General features: G+C 37.3%; 1 protein-coding gene across 3 annotated transcripts in view; it reads left to right on the forward strand.

Annotated features, from left to right (window-relative positions):
* The window catches only part of LOC103698259 (protein FAR1-RELATED SEQUENCE 6-like), a 43782-nt gene that overhangs the window by 13271 nt on the left and 7348 nt on the right, over positions 1-23163 (forward strand). Inside the window, exons 4-6 of one of the 3 annotated variants that reach the window (XR_005507173.1) lie at positions 3245-3325; positions 4163-4264; positions 6964-7084. Coding sequence is in view for 1 of the 3 variants with exons in the window: in XM_039116613.1 (XP_038972541.1) it covers positions 3245-3289 (45 nt within the window). In the remaining 2 variants the exon portion in view is untranslated. The remainder of the gene's footprint in view (positions 1-3244; positions 3326-4162; positions 4265-6963; positions 7085-23163) is intronic. The other 2 variants (XR_005507172.1, XM_039116613.1) reach the window with 2 other exon arrangements.

Here is a 23163-nt window from a genome sequence, read left to right on the forward strand (position 1 = left end):
AGTTATAATCGTGGCAATAATTAAAGCTAAACTTTAACTAGGTGATGATCATGGATTCTAATTAGGTCGTATTACAAGCACATGCACATCAATCGATCAAGTGGTCTTCAACTCTTGAATTGGATCCAAGCTTCCTTGATTCGATCCTTGATCAACTCTTGATCCCATCGCCATCAACCGCTTAGACCCCTGTTCATCTCATGCATCGTCTTCGACTTGATCGTTGATGTACATCACATCACAGAAATACAATCAGATGTAAAATAAAAATAAAAATAATTTACATCTCCTTTTAGGAGGCACGCAGGCCTCTCAAAATATCAAATAAGATGCATGCAAGCATCTGAAAAATTACATGACATCGCAGATCACATCGCAGGTCATTACATTTGATACCAAAAGGGGTTGAATCCTATGATCATCACTGTATGCTACAATTATAATTTTCAGATCTGAAACTTAACTGATTATATCATGACATAGGTCGCTGATCATGCTAATCATGATTCTAAACTTTGTAATCCCATTAACAATGCAATTAGAATCATCTTTTTATCACATAAAAATCAGCATGTAAAAATCAGCACCCCTGAAAAAATCTGCATGCAGAATTTTTCAGCATGCATGATCATTTAATTTTCAGATCTAATATGCCTTTAGATATTTAATTCTTACCTTAATCTACGAAGCCTAGGCTCTGATACCATTGTTGGGAACCCGCCCATGCCGCTGATATTTCAAAAAATTTCAGATGGCAGCGGAATCGGCATGCACGGGTTCGACGTTCATCGCATGAACGCTTGTTTCGAGACCTTTCGTAATTAGGTAAGAATTAAAACTTTTAGAACTAATAGGAAGATCAAATCTTCACCTTGCGCGGGTAGATGATCACCGCGAATCTGAATTCGTGGTTTTGGAAGAGGGTTCGTTTGAAGCCGTTCAAACGTCCGGCCTCTACGGGTATCCACACGAAGTAGAGAACCGATCAGAGCTTTCTTGTCTTCCCGGGGTGCTAGCTCCCTTGCAAAGACTCCTTTGATGGCTGATCTCTTCTCTTTCTTTCAACTCTTGAAAGTGCTTGAGAGGAGGAAGAAGAAGAAGGAACTCAAGGAAGAAGAACACAGCTTCTGCAGCCTTCTTTCTTTTCCCTGCGTTGGAAGAAGGATTGGAGGAAGAGGAAGACGCCAACGCTTGGACCTTGCTCTTCCTTTGCTTGCGGCTGAACTAAGAGAGGAGAGGGGAGGGTGGCGGCAGCAAGAGGAGGATGGCTCCAATATCTAGGGCGCCGGCCTCATGGTGCTTCTTATAGCCATCAAGGGCTCCTCCAAAGTAGGAGCCCTAGATGGTTTTCCAAAGAAAGAAAGGGGGGGTGCGCCGGCCCCTCTCTCTCCTTCAATCCGCACCATCCAAGATGAGAGGGGCTGATGCCCCTCTTACTTGGTTAACCTAATCCTCTTCCAAAGAGGATTAGGTGCCTCTCTCATGGTTTAATCCTAATCTAATTAGGATTGGCCAAATTGGGTTCAATCTATACTAGTCCTAATCCAATTAGGACTTGAATGAACCATGACTCAATTGAACTCTTCAATCCTAATCCAATTAGGAGTCATGTTGATTCATTAGATTAATAATTAATTTGGACTTAAGGAATCCTAATCCAATTAGGATTTGTTTAATTTTAGTCCTGATCCAATTAGGACTCTACTTGAATCCGAAGTCCTAATCCAATTAGGATTTCTAGGAATCCTACTCCAAGTAGGAATCCAATTTTTAATTCAAAACTCCTAATCTCATTAGGATTGAGGAATCCTATTCCAAGTAGGAATCCCAGTCCTAATCCAATTAGAACTCTAGTTATCCTACCCGAAGGAGGATTCTTGTTTCAAGTCCAATTAATTAATTCCTTTTTCCTTCTTCAACTTCTTATCAATCAAATTGATTTCTTGTGATTCCTAATCACGATTTCAACCATCGGATCGGTCAATACTTCTAGTGTGTGTGACCCCATAGGTTCTATTTTGACTGGTAGTGAGATATATTGTGATCTCTATCACTATATCATTGAAAACTCCTTTCAATGGGTTGGAACGATTCCAACTCAACTCATTAGGGTTTATCGATCATCAAGATAATCCCTATGAGTCCCACCATCCACCAGTGACACCTAGCAGCATGTAGTGGCTACCCAGCAGAATGGAATGATGAACCTCTAGGTGCAGTTAACATGTCATACAGTCCTACTATCGTGGATCCCTACAGGACGGAGGTCATGGACAACTCGTCAAACCTCATCGTCTGTCATATGTCAAGATTTATTCGACTCGAGTTCGATAGTGAAAAACTCTTTCTCCACTGTGCATACTGCCCCGGCCGAGGTCTTACGAACTCAGTCTTATAAATCACATAGGATCTCTCCTTATCTATCAAGGTCGATAGATTCCATATAGGTGCATACCCTACTCCTACAGTGAACTTACTGCAGCCAATCTACACTGCATGGACCCATATGGCTAGAGACCATGTATGTGTGCAGTCAAACTACAATAACCTCACTGTGAGTAGCCGAAGCGCCGCAGGTCAAAGGACCAGTCACACTACTGCAACATCAAGCAAGTCACTGACGAGTGGATAGACATCCAAGTGACTTCTTGTATTGGTCACGCTCAGTACCCTTGTTCTCTAACAAGCACCTGCACTATCACTTCAGTGTCCCTACACTGTGGACTCAAGTCTCGTCCATCCAGAAGGAGAGTGATCTGTGCACTGATCGGATCGATCACCGTCCTCGTGATGATCCTTTGATCAGGAGCATTTAGAAATTAATCACCAATGATACATGGCTCAAATTCTCAACTCTTGAGAATATGTATCATCATCTTATTAATTTCTTGGACGATTCATAGACACATAAACAATATGAATAAAAAAGATGCCTTTTATTTATTCAATAATAAATAGTCAAGTACAAAATTATGTCCCTAGAATCAACAATGTGTCAGCCAAATTGGCTTCTAGGGCATACATCTAACACTGCCAGCATGTTATACTAAGATAACCTAATAACATCTAAAACCAACATGTCTTAAAAATTGAAGGTTATCATGGGAAGTAAAAAATGTGCTGCCAAGTCTGAATGAATATTTGCAAGATGCTTCAACATCCTTATACCTTTAGAGATGAATGATTTTAATACCAATTGTTATTTCTGCTCTTTCTTGATGTGTTAATGTGCATTAACATGCAGGAATCTCAGATACAGGAGACAAATCCCAGCCCAAGGCCTTGGTAGATGATGGAACATCTACTTGCAGAAATGTAGCTTCAGGTATCTTTTGAATCTAGTACTATTATCTATTGCTTTTTGTTTCTTTATGCTTCAGATATCTGAGGTCAAATCTTACTAACAGAGGAGAAATAAAGGATGCTGGATGGTTTTTTTGTTGGTTGACTAGAATATTTGTCTGGTCCATATGGATTTGATTAGCTCTCATTTAGTGTATCTTCATACATTCAAGCAAGATGTGCCACAAATATTTGTTTGTCCATGTAATGTTGCTCCAAATCCTGTCATGGGAAAAGAAATGTGAGTGCATCTTGAGGGGTCCTTGTTCAGATGGCTTTGCACCACTTGGAGAGTTTTTAAGGTCAAGTATTTGCATTGACTTATCTTTCAGCAGTACTTTTTTTTGGTAAAATATTTTTTTTGAGTTTTAGAGTACTGAAGTTGATAATGCTTTCTAAAATTTATCTTATTGTTTTCGAGAGCAAATGATTATCACTTGCAATATCTACTATTATACTGGGAACTCCTAGATGATGGAGAACCAAGATTGTGCCTTGATATATCAAGTGTTGCAGCTTCGAGGTTTTTATTAGATTTAATTTTTGTTATTTGTTTTCTGTACTTTTAGTTTTTTCCTGATTATGTTTAGTATTATTGGGTTATTTTGGAAATGAGGGTTGAGAATTTGTGATTAAAAAGATCTTAGATCTTATTTGATGTCTTGATGAGCCCAATTACTATAACAATTACTGTTCATGGGCATCATTCATGCTACAGTAACTGGCCTTTTATCAAGGGTAATTTAGGGAGTTTGAAAGTTTTATTAATGTTTGTCTCTTTAAATAGAGAGTTGCGTTTGTAATCAGGTTTGTTTTGCAGAAAAAGATGAACGAAAGTTGAGAGTTTTCTTTTCTCCTATGGTGTTATGTGGTAGAACAAGTATGAGGCTTTCAACCCTAGGTGCGATTCCTAGGTTCTTAAGTGAGTCCGGTGTTATTCCCCCTCTTTCTTCTTTTTTTTCTTAATTTTTTTTCTTTTTTTTTCTAGTCACTACATGCCTTCTTCAAATCTTCTTTGATAAAACATATACTTTTATTTTCCCTAGATCTTTCATGTGGTATAGATATCAAAATTTTTCAGAAAAATTCCAGCAAGCTTTTGATTTCCATTATTTAATTGTATGAACCCTTAAAATCTCAATTTAAAGCCTAGAATTCTAAACCCTATGTTAGATTATAACCATCTATTACCTACTTTTTCAAAAAAATTACCCTTCTAGTTTAGTTTTATTGAAAACTCAGGTTTGAACCTAAAATTCTGGCAACCCATAAGGTTTAACCTTGCTTTCCTGGACCCTATTGATGCCTATCATAGATTGTCTTACATCATTATGGTATTGGTATCATTGCTTAGGTTACCCACCATGTACCCTCATCAACAATGGTCATGGTATTAAGGTGATGGTGGTCCTTGACACTTCATGTAGAACAAATTGGATGCAGTTTCGCACTACCTACAAGCCTTTGATTACCATAGTGTGGAATTGTAAAATGGACTGAATCAGGAGAATTTCTAGCCAGGAGATTTGCAGCTATACATCATATGCAAAGCATTAAAGCACCAAAAGCTTGAGGACTTCATGAAGCCCTTGAAGAAGACATGAAGGAGGAGACAGTATCAATTTCATCAAATAAATTTTCTCAATGTGAAAGTTAGGCTGTGGAAAACAAGAGAGCATTATGGTTAAAGAAGTGAAAGAAGAGCAAAAAGAGGAGATGATCCCACAATTCAAAGAAACTCACATTGAATTTGTTGCAATCAAGACCACTATAGAAAGAAATCATCAATATTCTGAAATTGTCTGGGAACATCTAACGGCCTTGGTTGACATGTCACCTGACCCATTGAAAATCTATGAGAATTTCCACTCAAGAGCGGATTTGTGAAAGTTATAAATATAATAAGATTGCTTATACTGAGTTTGTAGAATCTAAAGAATTATTTAAAGATAATGCTATTGAAAATGATCATGAAGGTTTGATGAATAGAAAATTTTCAGCAGTAAGATGTATGCTTTGTTGCTTCTAACTTCAAAAAGATCAGAAGATGCATAAGTCCAAAACTTAACAAATTTCAGATATGATTGTAATCATCGATCACCAATTATCATTGCAACGAGGAATCAACTAGATCAGTCCCAACATTGACTTAAAAGAACTCGAGGCAAGTTCTTGTGCAGCAAAACCAATGGAGAACCAAGATCATGCCATGATGCATCAAATGCTGCACTTTAGGGACTTTTATTAGATTTTATTATTATTATTATTAGTTTCTGTATTTTTATTTTATTTCTGGTTATCTTTAGTATTAGTTGGTTATTTTGGAATAGAGTGCTAATATTAAAAGATCTTAGAGATCTTATTTAATGTCTTGATGGGCCCAATTACCCTAACAATCACCCTTCACAGCACTATTCGTGATACAGTAACTGTGAACAGTAGCTGGCCCTTTATGATGGGTATTTTAAGGAGTTTGGAAGTTTTGTTAGGATTTCTTTCTCTTTAAATAGAGATGGGTTGTAATCTGGTTTTATGAGGAAAAAAAAGATGAGTCTTTTCTATTGAGGTGTAATGCCGTAGATGGGGTGTGATGCTGTAGATGAAGTGTGAGGCCTGCAACCTTTGGTGTTATTCCTAGTCTCCAGACCACATTTGGTATTATCCTTCCTCTTTCTTTTCTTTATTTTTCTTCATTAATTTTTTTAATTCTAGTTGCTACTTGTCTTTCTTCTAATCTTCTTTGATCAAAAACATTTCTTTCTTCTAATCTTCTTTGATAAAAAAACATTTACTTTCCTATATCTTTCATGTATACATACTTTTTCCAGAGAAATTCCAGCTGGCTCTTGACTTCAGTTATTTAATTGTATAAATCCTTAAAATCTCAATTTAAACTCTGGAATCCTAAACCCTTGGTTATATAATGGCCATCCTTTGCCTATTTTCTACAAAAATATTACCTTTCTTGTTTAGTTTTATTGTAAACTCAGGATTTAACCTAAAATTCCTGCAACCTACGAGTTTCAGCCTTGCTTTTCTTGTCCCTGTTGACCACCATAATAGACTGTCCTACATCACCAGAGGTGGGCTTCCTTTCCTTTTTGACTCCCTTTTTGTGATAATTACCAACTGCCACACAATTCTTCACAACAAGTGAACAGTTCCAAACATCTCACAATGCTTAACATTTTCACTAATCTCACAATGCCCAATATTTTCACTGTATTTCTTTTCCCTTCAAAGTAACATGCATTGCACGTGTCTGATACTAGTTAGACATATATGCCATCCTAATATGGGCTCTCCCTTACATGAATTTGTTACATGTGTATTTGTATTATTTCATTTTCTTTATCTTTTCTGTTGCCTTGAAATAGTAAAACTTGTCATGAATTCCTTGAAATTACGTACCTGGGCTGTTCAGCTTTATGGTTTCACTTAGATAAATGACTCTAAAATTTAAACTCTAATGACATGTTTTCAATGGTCAAACTCTCCTGATCTATGGGCACTCCAATTCCTTCTTGCTGATTCATATGAAATCACAATTTGCTATAGCTTTAGTTAGTTTGTCATTTTTAAGATTATTATTTTTACTGATATACTGCTTATTTGTTTCAGTTAAGTAGGTGGATACTTCAAGACAAACAAGTTTCTTCCTATCTACCTCAAATCAGGATTTCAAACAGCAAATTTGTCATGTTTACTGCCTTTGTGATGTGGATACTTCTATCTTGCTGAGGTATTAACTTTGGCGACCTATTTGGCACTAATTCTTCACATGATTAGTGTTTCTAAATGAAGAATCTTTTGTTCGTCCAGTAGAATTTATGAATTCTCCTGTCTTTGAAAATCTCATACCTTTTATTTTCCTTGCCCTTAACCAAATAGATATTTTGTAAATAAAAAACAAAATTTGCTCATGCAATTCTATCAATATATTTTTCGTAAAACATTTATGATCATGACTAGCAAGGTCCGCCGAACCGGTACCGAGACTCGTATCGATCGGCGGACGGATCGGTACAGTACTGGAAACACGGTTTACTTGGGCGTGCTGGTTCCGTACCGACACATCCAATTTTATGGAGTTTTTTAAGTTGATTTAATTGGAAATCAATCTTTTTGAATTTTTTCAATAATTTTAAGTCTAATTTGATGTTTTTTTGATGTTATGATCTCGATTTAATCTAATATTGCATCTTATTATTCTAAAATGATACAAATCATAAAATATTAGTGGGATGTTGCATTCTACAAGAAGCAATATGAAATCTTCAAATCAAGTAGTAAGGTAAAAAATATAAAATAATACAATCAATTATATATATTTAAAGTACAACATATATACCGATATCTAAAATCTTGTCGAGTGGCGATGCCTTTCGTAGATATCCAGATCATGAGCATAGTCAGGAGGCACATTACCCATCCTTTTAACCAAGCGGTGTTATAGTTTTGTATGTTTATCCCATAAGGAACGCGCTTCGGATTATAAGCACTCTCGAATCTCTCGCTGAAGCTCTAGTTTTGAAAGATGTCTTCTGGCTGATAAACTGGCTGTGAAAAGTCCATTCGAATAAACCGGCAGCAAAATTCGATCCATAAGATACTTCGGATTGCGTAGAGTAGTAGCCATTGAAAGATGCCTCAGACGCACTATATCCATATCCGTATCCGTATGGGTCATAAGCTGCTTGTGGTTGTGGATAATAGGATCAACTATACGACTCGGAATCTGATACGTCTATAGATCCTACTCCACATGCGAGGTCATCTGCAGCTGCATCATGGCCTTATGAATGACCTCGAGGAGCCTGTCTACTTCAAAAATTACTTTTGAATTATGTAATACGTACTACTAATTTTTTATAATTTTTGGTATTATTTATATTATTAATTATTTTTAAATTTAAAAATAATTTTTAAATATTAATATTTTTAAAAATTAATTTCAGCTCAGATCCATGTAGAATCCAACAATAGATACTACGTATATTTTTCTAGGCCTATGGGCATGCATCAAAGGCTACTTATTTCTCAAACGAAATTGTCGAATTTCGTAGCACGTCTTTCATCGCTTTTTTTTTCATAAGAGAAAGAGGCTCCTAGACAAAGCTGATAGACCAAAGGGGAAAGACGTAGGAGACAAAGGAGACCTTGTTGGTAGGTCTTTATGTCTCTCAAAGGACTGCGGACTTAGCGAGACTCATGATAAGAGTGGCTGTTCTTTTCTCCAGTTTTCATATTTTTTAAATTTAAAAATAATTTTTAAATATTAATATTTAAAAAAATTAATTTCAGCTCAGATCCATGTAGAATCCAACAATAGATGCTACGTATATTTTTTTAGGCCTGTGGGCATGCATCAAAGACTACTTATTTCTCAATTTTTCTAAATTTAGGCCTAGACCACCATACGTATGATCACATCAAAACTTGAATAAATAGACACTAAATTTTGTTGATAGCTTGCATGCTCCTAAATATATTATTAATTTTTAAAAATTATATATAATTCAAAAATTAAAATTTTTATGTCATCTTATAGATTATCTATAGATCTACAACATATAATAAAATCAAGTTCAGATCAAAAATTTTGGCATGATCTTTCTTTATTTTGCAAATTTCTAGCTATTTTTTAAGCCTCCCTAAAAAATTGAGAGAATGAGATAGGAGAGAGAAAGCATACCTTATTTAGGCTTGGATCTTTCTTCAATCGTACTGAATCGATGTGATTTTCGCCATAAGAGGAGGGAGAAAGCCGGAGAGTTTAGAAACTATGTTGGGAAGGCTCGAGAAGGCCTTCCCAACATCTTTTAATCAGCAAATAAAGAAAAGAAGAGGGGTCTGGTTTGCACCGAGTTTGAACTGAATCGACCGATTTCGATCGGCTTGAAATCGGTTTCGGCTGGTTCGGGGTCGGAACCGACCCAGTTTTCCACCGGGTCGGCTTGGTACAGGCCGAATTAGATAGTTCGGTCCTGTTCGGCCTTTCTTGATAACTAGGGTATATTTTCAATTAAATCTTGTTGGAATAAGTCCATCTATTTGACTTTACATCTATGGACTAGCTTTATTTGTTTTATCAAATCTAGTTCTAGTTTTTTTATGGACTCAATTAAAGTTTATCGTACTGTACCGAACCGGATAGTATGGGACGTAGCATACCATATCGGTTCGATATCGATACATGGTATAGGAGGCATATCGACATTCGGTATGCCGAACCGGCCCCATACCGTACTGTACCGATATAGTGATAGTTTGGCACCAGTATAGAGCCTGGTACCGAAACGGTGTACCTTGATTGCAATTGTCCTTGGAATACACTAAGAAAAGTGTGTATATTTTCATAAATCTGAAAGGTTTTATCATGTCATAATGGGCAGCTGCAGCTAGGAATTTTAAAAATTTCTTAATAAAATCCCTTAACATGAAACCCTTTTAAGCCTAGATCAGCTTAATGGTAACAATCAAATAATAAATAAATATAAATGTAGGAATAGAATAATACCTCTAACGCTAATTCAATATGAATGATCTCCACGAGGCGTCCAAGTGTCCGCCCTCCAATGGTGATCCACATGAAAACTTGATTCAAGACTTTAGCTCCAAAGACTTTGATCCTTAATGCAGAATTCTTCTAAAGAACTCTAATGGCTTGCTTTCCTTCCTTTCTAATTTTCTTCTTCTTTCTAAATTTGCTTCCAATCCTCTTGTCCTAAAGAAGAGCATCTTGTCTTGGCTTAGGACACACTAGTAGCAATGTAAGAAAGAAGGGAACCAATGTAAGAAAGAAAGGAAGAGAGAAATACGGTGGATTGGGATGATGAAACCCATGGAGCGCTAACCTATTTATAATAGGCGTGGGGATGCATCTCCAAGGGATGCATCCCATCCACACATCCTCTCATGAAAGGGCATCATCTAAAGGGCCATATCAAATAAGAGGAGGCGCAGATCAAGTGAGGAGGTGTATGAAATGATATGTCCTTTCATGTGGCCATATTTTGACCAAGTCAACATCACATGCCAATCACATGTCCATCATGCCTCACCTCTTGATCTTTCATGATGATGATCCAAGGGCTCCAATGCAAGGCGCCATTCACTTGATCCATTATGTCTTCATCCAATGGTGGAATTTAGAACCAATGGTCAATTATGATAGCCATCCTCTAACCCAATCCAATTGGGTTAAACCAACTCTCCATTATGTCTTCATCCAACGGTAGATCAAGATCTAACGGTTTAGATTGAATGATTTATCAAATCTAATCCAATTAGACTCAAACCAAGCCAATTAGGTGCCAACTCTTGGCTAACCCATATTAGAACATGATCTAATCAAATTAGATCAATTAAGAATCAGATTGGAATTCAATTCGAATCAGATTTGAATCCAATTCGAATCAGGAGCTAAGGGTTTGCAACACCTGCTAGGATGTCTATCTTGCAAACATGATTTAATCCAATTAGATCCTTGATAAGTTTCCTTGTGTGTGACCCATTGGGTTCCATACTTAGCCAGCAATATGTGTGAGTGCGAGTTAACCCAACTTGATTAGAACTCTTCTAATCGATTTAAGTCCAAACTGCACGAACCCGAACTTAACAATTAGAATTCTTTCTAATTGGTGATCGAATTAAACTCTTTAATTCGATCAAACCTATAAGACAAGATTGACGTCTAGCAACGTGTCATGTCTACTCGGAAAATATAGAATTTGGTGGAAATACCAAAAACACCCTTCAGTGGTAAGTTACCGTGCAATTCAATCCTTCAATTAAACTGCATTCCGAATATGTATATGAGTATGAATATATGTCAAACTCAATTTCATATTCATATATTTCTCAATTTTCTAATGATAATTCGAATAATGAAACATTAGAAACTCTTTCTAATTTTCATTCTGCTTTGATCAAAGGCTCCCTGAATTATCATATGATTAGAATAAATAGGATGCGATCTTCTCTTACTATAAGTGATTAATTCCTTGTTGACTTACTCATAACCTTCGCACACAATCTACCATATCCAGAAGACCTCGTACACAACTTACTGTCATGAATGAGTGTAAACCAAAATATGGATTTATGTGCACAAGATATCATGGTGATCTCAGGTCAAAGGATCAGTTGCACAACTCCCACTAAGAGAATCATCTTTTGACATGTAAGTAAGACTTCATAAGATTTCTCTTTGTAGGTCAATTCAGTGAACTCATTCTTCTAATGAGCACCCATATCTTTGTATTAGTGTCTCCACACAAGTGATTGTGAGATCAATCACCCTCTGCATCGAGCATACATAAGATGTGCCAGTCTTGCCGGTAAATATTGATCCTCGACTCAATGTACCAATGACTGGAAATATTTAATATTGGGGTTTTAGGATTTTAGGTCTCACTAGTATGATCTCATCATAGCCTCAAAACCATTGCCCTAATCTAAGGGGTTCATCACAAATATAATCAACAGCATATGATAAAACACAATGCCTTTATTCATATTTAAATGTCATGTACATGATTTGGAAAATCAAAAGAAAATCCTTTGCAATACATATTGCGATTGGCTTGTAGGGCATCTACTCTTTCAAAATCCACATCCAAGGCCTTGCTGCTGGATCTTTTTTCTCTCTCTTAGAATATGGAGAATAACATGTTTCATAATGCCCTAAACTGGTATCCTATACCACAGCTTGTGTACTATGTTAATCACTTCAACTTTTAGGATATCTAACATTAACCTGGACGTATACAGGTTGTTTATGGATCTTGATTTTTTTTCCTGTTTTTTATGGGATTTATTCCAGCTGTTTGATGCATCACTTGGTTCAGTTTTATCTTCTAATTAAAGCTGGGTGGGCCTAGGAAGCTTGTTGCCCAAGGTGACAAGCCAAAAGGGGGGGTGAATTGGTTTCTTTAAATTTTTACTATCTTAATTGAGTCAATTGATGAGTGAGTGAAGTTAAGACAATACACAATGCAAACACACAAGAAGTATAGTGGTTCGGTGCTCTCCTAAGCACCTACGTCTACTCCCCAAGCGACCTCTTGGAAATTCACTATAATCTCGCGGATTACAGTTGGATTGTTTTCCGGATTCACAATCCAAAAATCTTTACACTTTGATTTTCCGGGATCACCAAAAACCTACGTTGGTTTTACGGGCTCACCAACGAACCTTCATAATTGGTTTTACGGATTCACCAATCAACCTACACCATTGGTTTTACGGGCTCACCAACAAACCTTTACAAGGTGATTAAAAAGAAGAAAGTTGAAACTCCTAGATGAGCAAATATAACAATTATAAGCTACAAAGAAGAGTTTAGAATATAGTTATCGCTTGATGAGACTTCTCTCTTCTTTATCAAGATTGCTTCACTCTTCAAGGGTTGATGAATCTCTTAATGTTGCTTAGAATCTGCTTTTCCACTTTCTTTTGACTCTTGAGTGAAGCACTTGGATAAAGAAGATTAGGGCACTTGTCTTTCTTGTGTAAGCTTTGATATTTTGCAAAAGGATACATTCTCTAATGAATAGTGTCACTTTAAATAGTTTTCCTCATCCATTGGACACCCCCTATTGGTTAGATTTCAAAAACTAGCCGTTACTTACTGTTGGAAGGACAAAAAGTACTTCTGCAGAACTAGCTGTTATGTTTTCCGTGCTGGGGTCGATCCAAACTTTCATGGGGTCGACTCAAACCACTGTTCATCAGACTTGGGGTCGACTCAACTTTCACTGGGGTCGACCCAACTTTCACTGGGGTCGACTCATGCTACATTGGGGTCGGCCCTCTCAGGAAACACAAAACCTTATATTTCAGCCGTTTTTCACTGGGGTCGACTCAACTCTTTTTGGGTCGACTCAAGGTACAGTGGGGTCGACTCAAGTTCCATTGGGGTCGACCCTCTCAGGGATTCCAGAGATCCAGTTTTGAATGACACAACCTTGGGGTCGACTCATGTTCAGTTGGGGTCGACTCAAGGTGGGGTCGACTCAAGTTACATCGGGGTCGACCCTCTCAGAGATTCCAGAGACTTGTTTTCTTGAGGCTTGAAGATGGGGTCGACTCAAGCAAGCTTGGGGTCGACTCAACTACTGTTCATTCGTGCCATTTTTGCTGAAGTGTGCCTGATGGTTCCATGATGTGCCGGGGTCGACTCCATCAACCTTGGGGTCGACTCATTCCACACTTTGCTGCAACTTAAGGTTAGATTTATCCGTATAATCAATGAAATATACTTCAAGCAATTTTGAATGTATGCCATGATATTGCTACATACTCTTAACAATGAAAATTACTATTGTCCTCTTAAGAGTACGTTTCACTTGAAACTTTGCCGAATTAGAATTTAGAATTCACTATCTCTTTTTTATCGCAAATTCTATCTCATTATTAATCATTGAAATACATCTTGATCTCATTCTTTTAATGTACCGAGAGTGTCGAACTTAGTAATGATGTATCAGATTAACCTGTAGTATTTAATTAGATATTTTCTTAATAGTTGTGTTAATCATCAAAATACCACTATCATCCTCAATCTCTCCCTTTTTGATGATTACAAAATATTGAGTATGAGCAGATTGATACTTAACTTAAAATCAGTTTTAGAAGAGCTCAAGTTGCTGAATTTCAACTTTTCAAATTTGAGAGTGAAGTCTCCTCCTTTTTCATCCAAATATTGCCAATTTGAACTTTTGATTTTCTCCCCCTTTCTTTTATATTTGGTTAAAGATGAAACTTCAAAAATTTGAGATAAAGTAAGAGTTTCAGATTATGTATTGAGGTATGAGAGGTATGTGCCAAATTCTGAAATTTGATTGAGAGTTTAGACTTTAACATTTTCATTGTTACATATCGCTCCCCCTTAAGTGTATATTATCTCCTATTATAATTTTCAACCTTGTTTGTCAACTTATTGCAACTTCTTTCTTTCCTTGCTTCTCCCCCTTTTTGTTATCATCAAATAGGTGCATTGCAATAGATAAGTAGACGCAGTAAATAATAAATAGTCAAGTTTTACTGATCAAAATGGAACATTGTAGTACATTAACGCCAAAAATACAATGTTCTTCAATCAAAGTGCAAAGTACATGAACAACACAAAATACATATGAGAACTAGATAAATCATAGGCACTAATCATAATGCTAACATCAGCCTAGGGGGTATTTAATGGCTGTGATCTAGTCCTCATCCTCCTAGCATAAGTGGCGAGGGGAGGTCGAGCCTGATGGGACTGAGTCTGGCGTGGACCTCGCTGAGCTGGATGACTCTGTGCCGAAATCTCTGACTCAGCTGCTCGGGGCACAGATGGACCATGAGCCTCTCTCTTTCTCCGTAATGCTCCTACCTACTCTCTGAGATCGCTAATCTCAGCAGTCAAGATGTCCATCCTGCTCATCAACCCGTCAGAGATGGTCCTCGCCTGAGCTGACACAAGCTCAGTCATCCTACTCCAAAAATTCTCTGTGCACCCCGTGGGTACAGATGACGATGAAGGTCCAGCCTCTGAAGGTGCTGTAGGATGATCCGCAGGTACCTCAGCCTCAGGGATGGGGTCTCCAATCTCTGGCGCATCACCCTCTGGTGCATCACCCTCTGGTGCATGTATCCCTGCTCCTGCACGCACCCACTGCCCGTTCACCTTCTCATAACCCATGCGAATTAGGGACTGTGCAGTGTAAGTGTCAGTGAATAGTAGATGCCTGGAGATCTCTCCCTCTACTGATATGTCATGTTGTCAGAATATCAGGATAAGTATCATACCGTAGGGCAAAGAGACTCGATTTGCATATGGCCTCTCGCATCTGCCTGATCATCATAGCTGGAAGATTCAGGGGAATGCCCTGAATGACATGCTCCATAATGACCATGTCTCGCTCAGATATGTGATCGAATCTCCCGCTCTTCGGAAACAATATCCGACCTATGAAGTTGTGCAACAACCTCATCTCAGCTGATAGAGAGCTAGATACTAAATTTCTGAATAATCAAAATTCTCTCTCTCAAAAATCAGCTGTAGAGCTCTCAACTTACTTTCTGGTCTTTTCGATGTAGCTCCTTCGCAGGGGAGATGAAGCAACTCACTCAGACTTTTTTCTGAAACCTTAACCCTTACACCTCGGACCTCATATACAAGCCCTTCCATTCCAACTTTTAGAAAGGCATAGAACTCACGAACCAAGCCCGGGTAGGTCATCAAATCTAGGAAGCAAAGATACTCCCATCCCTGCCTTCGGATCCAATCCTCCAACCGAAACTCTTCTTGATCCAAAAATTCGGAGTGGATCCTTCTCCCTGTGGTTACCGATCTCCCCGCATATTTAACAAGTTGAACTGAAGGGGAGAGAGGTGGAGGAGGCTCTGCACGTGTTTCACCTTGTGGAGGTACTGTAGACGAGTCCCTAGCATGCCTATCAACAATGGTTGGCCGTGAGACTCTCCCGGATCGCTTAGCAACGGCTCGCTTGGGTCCCGTTCCTTCCAAGATCTTGATCTAACGGCTTGGGGAAGCAATCTAGCACTATTTGGAGATGATTGGAAGAGATTGGAAAGTGGAAAATGGGGTTTTAGGAAGAGGACAAGATGAAACAGTGCCCTAAAATAGCTCACGGTTCCCTCTTTAAAAACAGGGTCCCGCCGTTGGGTCGACCCCAGATTTTTCTTGGGTCGACTCAACGTGGGGTCGACCCCATTCTGGCTCGGGTCGGCCCCAGTTCAGAAAATTTTCTTTCTCTTCCTTTCCTTTTAAAAATTCTTCCTTGCCTCCAATCCTTACAAATTCTTCATGGGACACTGATACATGAGTAAGGAATCTATAGATGACTAGTTTGACTAATGTTTCATGGGTTTTTCGAAATGGAAGGAGAGTATCATGAGACAACTTGCTCCTTTTTATATCTCCTCAATCAAAAGGATCACATATGCCTAATTCCCTCCTAAGCATGCAAAATCTATCTTTACTTAAAGGTTTTGTGAATATGTCAGCTAATTGTTTCTCAGTACATACATGCTCAATACATATGTTCCCATTTTGCACATGATCTCTAATGAAATGATATCTTATTTCAATGTGTTTGGCTTTAGAGTGCTGAACCGGATTTTTAGTAAGGTTAATGGCACTAGTGTTATCACACTTTATAGGAATGTTGTCTAGTTTAATTCCATAGTCCTCTAGTTGTTGCTCGAGCCATAGTACTTGAGCACAACAACTTCCGGCAGCTATATATTCGGCCTCAGCCGTTGACAGTGCTACCGAATTCTGCTTTTTGCTAAACCATGATACTAAGTTATTTCCTAAAAATTGACATGTTCCACTAGTGCTCTTTTTATCTAATTTGCAACCAGCAAAATCTGCGTCAGAGTATGCAAGTAAATCTAGATAGGAGTCTCTAGAGTACCATAAACCTATGTTTGTGGTTGCTCTCAAATATCTAAGGATTCTTTTGATAGCACTTAGATGTGACTCCTTAGGATCTGATTGGTATCTGGCACATATTCCCACACTAAACACTATGTCTGGCCTACTAGCAGTAAGATAAAGCAAAGATCCAATTAAGCCTCTATAAAGCTTTATATCTATACTTTTTTCTTTTTCATCTTTGTCTAGCTTACTAGTGGGATTCATTGGGGTGCCTATTCCCTTGTGATTTTCATTCCCAAACCTCTTTAATATTTCCTTTGTGTACTCAGTTTGATGAATGAAGATACCTTCCTTAGTTTGCTTGATTTGTAATCCGAGAAAGAAATTTAGTTCTCCCATCATGCTCATCTTGAATTCTCCTTGCATTAATTTAGCAAACTCTTTGCATAGATTATCATTAGTGGCACCAAAAATTATGTCATCTACGTATATTTGAACTACTAGCAGATTTTTGTCTTTTCTTTTGAGAAAAAGTGTTTTATCTACATTTTCTCTACTGAAATCATTGTTCAGTAGAAATTTGCTTAGTCGATCATACCAAGCCCTAGGTGCTTGTTTCAATCCATATAATGCCTTATGTAATCTAAACACATGATTTGGCAATTCATGATTCTCAAAACCAGGAGGTTGCTCTACATATACTTCTTCCTCAATAGAATCGTTTAAGAAGGCGCTTTTTACATCCATTTGATACAATGTGAAATCCATGAAGCATGCAAAGGCTAGAAGTAATCTAATAGCTTCTAATCTGGCTACGGGAGCAAATGTTTTCTCAAAATCTATCCCTTCTTCTTGATTGTATCCTTTAGCTACAAGTCTAGCTTTATTTCTTATAACTACCTCATTTTCATCTAATTTATTTCTAAAGATCCATTTTGTTCCAATTACTGAGTTATGCTTTGGTCTCTCAGTTAATGTCCATACATTACTTCTTTTGAATTGATTTAATTCTTTCTGCATAGCATTTATCCAATTTGTGTCTTTTTCAGCTTCTTCATAAGTCTTAGGTTCTAATTGTGAAACAAAAGCAAGATAATCGTTTAAATTTCTAAAAGAGGATCGAGTTCTTACCTCTTGAGATGGATCACCAATGATTAAGTCTTTAGGGTGTCCATGTGCATACCTTCATTCCTTTAGCAAGTCTTGAGATTGTGGTGGCACGCGTTCATTTTTCTTTTCTTGATTTGGCACGTCATCAAGATTCAATTTTTCAAAGTCAATAATTCCTGCATCATCATCAATAATATTTTCTCTCCTAGGAGGCTCACTATCAGACTCATCAAATATGATATTAACTGACTCTTCAACTACAAGAGTTCTTTTGTTGAATACTCTGTATGCCCTGCTAGATGTAGAGTATCCTAAGAAGATACCTTCATCTGACTTGGCATCAAATTTACTTAGATCCTCCTTGCCATTATTTAAAATGAAACATCTACATTCAAATACTTTAAGATATTTAGCAGTTGGTTTCTTATTCTTCCAAAGTTCATAAGGAGTTTTCTTGGTTATAGGTCGTATTAAAATCCGATTTAGAATATGGCAAGCAGTACTTATAGCTTCAGCCCAAAAGTACTTTGGAAGATTTGACTCGCACAACATTGTGCGTGCCATTTCTGCCGAGGTCCTATTTTTTCTTTCAACAACCCCATTTTGTTGAGGCGTTTTAGATGCTGAAAATTGATGTGAGATACCATTTTCATTACAAAATTCTTCAAAGTGTTGATTTTCGAATTCAGTTCCATAATCACTTCGAATTGCTATTAAGGTGAGCTACTTTTCAGTTATGATGTTTTTATAGTATTTCAAGAATGCTGAAAATGCTTCATTCTTATGTGCAAGAAATGAAACCCATGTATATCTTAAAAAATCATCTACTATAACCAGTCCATACTTCTTCCCTCCTAGACTTGCGGTTCTAGTGGATCCAAATAGATCCAGGTGTATGAGTTCAAAAGGCCTAGTGGTTGATACTATATTCTTTGATTTGAAGGATGTTTTTGTTTGCTTTCCTAATGAGCATGGTCCACAGATTTTGTCATTTTCAAAGATCAATTTTGGCACATCCTTTATCAAATCCTTCTTGACTAGTTTTGATATTAAGTCCATACTAGCATGTCCTAGTCTACGATGCCAAAGCCAACTTGTTTCATTTTTTCTTTCTTCATTAGTAATTAAACATAATCCATTTTTCTTGCCTAACTCATGAAGATCTACTATGTAAATATTTCTCAGCCTTTGTCCTATAAGTACAATGCTATTATCTTTAGGATTTGTGATTATGCATACTGAAGCTTCAAATGTGACTTTAAGACCTTTATCACAAAATTGACTTATGCTAAGTAGGTTATGTTTCAGACCATTAACTAATAAAACATTTTCTATAAAGGTGGATGGAGTAATGTAAATTTTACCCTTTCCAATGATAAGTCCTTTTCCATTGTCTCCATAGGTTACCACTCCACCCTTCTTAGATTCCAAGGTGACAAATTGTTCTATGTCACCTGTCATGTGTCTTGAACAGTCGCTATCTAGATACCATCATTTATCCACCTTATTTGCTGCAAGACACTCCTGCAATCAAGATCAAGAATATACTTTAGGTACCCAAACTATGTTGGGTCCTTTAAGGGTTAGTACTTGATGTTCCTTTTGAAACCCAAATTTTCTTAGATTTTAGCTTATAATTATTACTCAATTTGTTGTAGCTAGACTTTATATAGTTATACTTATATGCTTTATATCCTAATTTATTGCAGCAATGATAAGTTATATTTTCATTTTTGGCTTTCACAAATATGTTCTTTAAATATTTTTGTTTTCTATTTGTTTTATATCCCAATCCAGCTTTATCGTATACAGCTTTTTGACTATCAAGAATCATATTTAATTTGGTTGAGCTAAGTGTAAACTTGTCCACTAAGGATTTGTATTTTTCAGCATCTTCTTTTAACTTGACATTTTCAGCAATTTGACTTTTGGTTTCATTTGTAAATCTCCTACTTAATGTTTAATAGTCATTAGATAGTTTTTGCTTTTCTTGGATAAGAGATTGATTTTAATTTTGTAAAACTTTATTTTTATTGATTAATTTCTTGTGTTTTTCTATGAGTTCTAAAAATGCATCATGTAATTCTTCAACAGTAAAATCACATTCAAGTTCAGAATCTACCTCATCGTCATTGGCCATATGACAGATTTGGGCCGTCTCTTGTTGATCTTCCTCTTCCGAACTTGACTCCTCACTTTCACTCCATTCAGCCATGAAGTTCTTCTTCTTAAGTTTTCTTGCCATCCACTTCAATTCCGGACAATCTATCTTGGAATGCCCGGGCTTGTTACACTCATAGCAAATTGGTGTTTCCTTTTTCTTTTCTTTGTCCTTACCCTTTTCTTTGCTTGAGCTACCTTTGAGGAAGGGCTTCCTTTTATAAAATTTCTTCTTTCCTCTCATGAACTTTCTGAATTTTCTTTCAAGCATAGCCATTCCTTCTTCATCATATTCCTCCTCATCATCAGATTCTTCTGATTCAGTTTTCTGTTTTGGAGTAGTAGACTTCAAAGCAATGGTCTTTCTTTTCTTGACCTCATCTTCTGAATTTTGCCTCATGGTCAACTCATAGGTCATGAGTGATCCTAGAAGTTCTTCCAATTGCAGTGTATTGAGGTCCTTTGCTTCTTGAATTGCTGTTACTTTGGCCTCCCAAACTCTTGGTAGAGATCTGAGAATTTTTCGCACTAAATCAGAGTTAGTATAAGACTTTCCTAAACTCTTTAGCCCATTTATGATTTCCGTGAATCGAGTAAACATTTCAGTTATAGACTCAGTGGACTCCATTTAAACAACTCATACTTATGAACTAATATATTTATTTTTGACTCCTTGACTTGATTAGTTCCTTCATGTGTGACCTCCAGTTTATCCCAAATTTCTTTCGCGGAGATGCATGTCGATATTCTATTGAATTCACTTACATCTAATGAACAGTAAGTACATTAATTGCTTTTGCATTTAGTTGTGTTAGTCTTCTATCACTCTCATTCCAATCCATTTCTGATTTTGGAATGATAGTGCTCTCTATACTAATTGTGGGTGTGTGTGATCCTCTAATTATAATATACCACAATTCATAGCCTAGAGTTTGAATGAATATCCTCATCCTAGCTTTCCAGTATGTGTAATTAGTGCCATTAAACAGAGGAGGTCTATTTGTGGATTGCCCCTCGCTCATAGAACATCCTACTTGGGTTGTCATGATCTTTGTCTCTTGATTGTGAGATCAACAAATACTATGTGAGCACCTTGCTTTGATACTACTTGTTGTCCAAGGTGACAAGCCAAGAGGAGGGGTGAATTGGTTTCTCTAAATTTTTACTATCTTAATTGAGTCAATTGATGAGTAGTGAAGTTAAGACAATATACAATGCAAACACACAAGAAGTATAGTGGTTCGGTGCTCTCTTAAGCACCTACGTCCACTCTCCAAGCGACCCGTTGGGAATTCACTATAATCTCGTGGATTACAGTTGGATTGTTTTCCGGGCTCACAATCCAAAAACCTTTACACTTTGGTTTTCCGGGATCACCAAAAACCTACGTTGGTTTTACGGGCTCACCAACGAACCTTCACAATTGGTTTTACGGGTTCATCAATAAACCTACACCGTTGGTTTTACGGGCTCACCAACAAACCTTTACAAGGTGATTAAAAAGAAGAAAAAAGTTGAAACTCTTAGATGAGCAAATATAACAATTATAAGCTACAAAGAAGAGTTTAGAATATAGTTATCGCTTGATGAGACTTCTCTCTTCTTTATCAAGATTGCTTCACTCTTCAAGGGTTGATGGATCTCTTAATGTTGCTTAGAATCTGCTTTTTCATTTCCTTTTGACTCTTGAGTGAAGCACTTGGATGAAGAAGATTAGGGCACTTGTCTTTCTTGTGTAAGCTCTGATATTTTGCAAAAGGATACATTCTCTGATGAATAGTGTCACTTTAAATAGTTTCCCTCATCCATTGGACACCCCCCATTGGTTAGATTTCAAAAACTAGCCGTTACTTACTGTTGGAAGGACAAAAAGTACTTCTGCAGAACTAGCCGTTATAGTTCTGCCCGTGCTGGGGTCGATCCAAACTTTCCTGGGGTCGACTCAAACCACTGTTCATCAGACTTAGGGTCGATCCAACTTTCACTGGGGTCGACCCAACTTTCACTGGGGTCGACTCATGCTACATTAGGGTCGGCCCTCTCAGGAAACACAGAACCTTATATTTCAGCCGTTTTTCACTGGGGTCGACTCAACTCTTTTTGGGTCGACTCAAGGTACAGTGGGGTCGACTCAAGTTCCATTGGGGTCGACCCTCTCAGGGATTTCAGAGACCCAGTTTTGAATGACACAACCTTGGGGTCGACTCATGTTCAGTTGGGGTCGACTCAAGGTGGGGTCGACTCAAGTTACATTGGGGTCGACCCTCTCAGAGATTACAGAGACTTATTTTCTTGAGGCTTGAAGATGGGGTCGACTCAAGCAAGCTTGGGGTCGACTCAACTACTGTTCATTCGTGCCATTTTTGCAGAAGTGTGCCTGATGGTTCCATGATGTGCCGGGGTCGACTCCATCAACCTTGGGGTCGACTCATTCCACACTTTGTTGCAACTTAAGGTTAGATTTATCCGTATAATCAATGAAATATACTTCAAGCAATTTTGAATGTATGCCATGATATTGCTACATACTCTTAACCAGGAAAATTACTATTGTCCTCTTAAGAGTACGTTTCACTTGAAACTTTGCCGAATTAGAATTTAGAATTCACTATCTCTTTTTTATCACAAATTCTATCTCATTATTAATCATTGAAATACATCTTGATCTCATTCTTTTAATGTATCGAGAGTGTCGAACTCAGTAATGATGTATCAAATTAACCTGTAGTATTTAATTAGATATTCCCTTAATGGTTGTGTTAATCATCAAAATACCACTATCATCCTCAAAGCTGTTCTGATTGGCAGTTTTGTGAAAGATTTTTCTTAACATCTGAATTTTATGAAAAAGGTAAGGTTCAGGAAGTGATGTGTGGGAAAAGAAGTGTAGTTGTTTGTTGTTTGGCATGACATAATGAAAACAAGCTTTATAGAACAGGTCACTGTAAGCAGATTCTATTGATCTGCTTCTGATTCGGAACCAGCCTAAAATTAATACTATCCAATCCAAACCTATGTATTTGAAGTAAGCTTGGATTATGGCTTGTTTGATATATGGGTAGCATACAGATCATTAAGTACGTCGATCTGGATCTGAGCTAACCCAAGCTGACCCCAGACCAATTTCACAATCCTCCTTGAATTTAAGAAATTAATTT

This window comes from Phoenix dactylifera, unplaced genomic scaffold (genome assembly GCF_009389715.1).
Source record: "Phoenix dactylifera cultivar Barhee BC4 unplaced genomic scaffold, palm_55x_up_171113_PBpolish2nd_filt_p 000113F, whole genome shotgun sequence".
Lineage (NCBI taxonomy): Eukaryota > Viridiplantae > Streptophyta > Magnoliopsida > Arecales > Arecaceae > Phoenix > Phoenix dactylifera.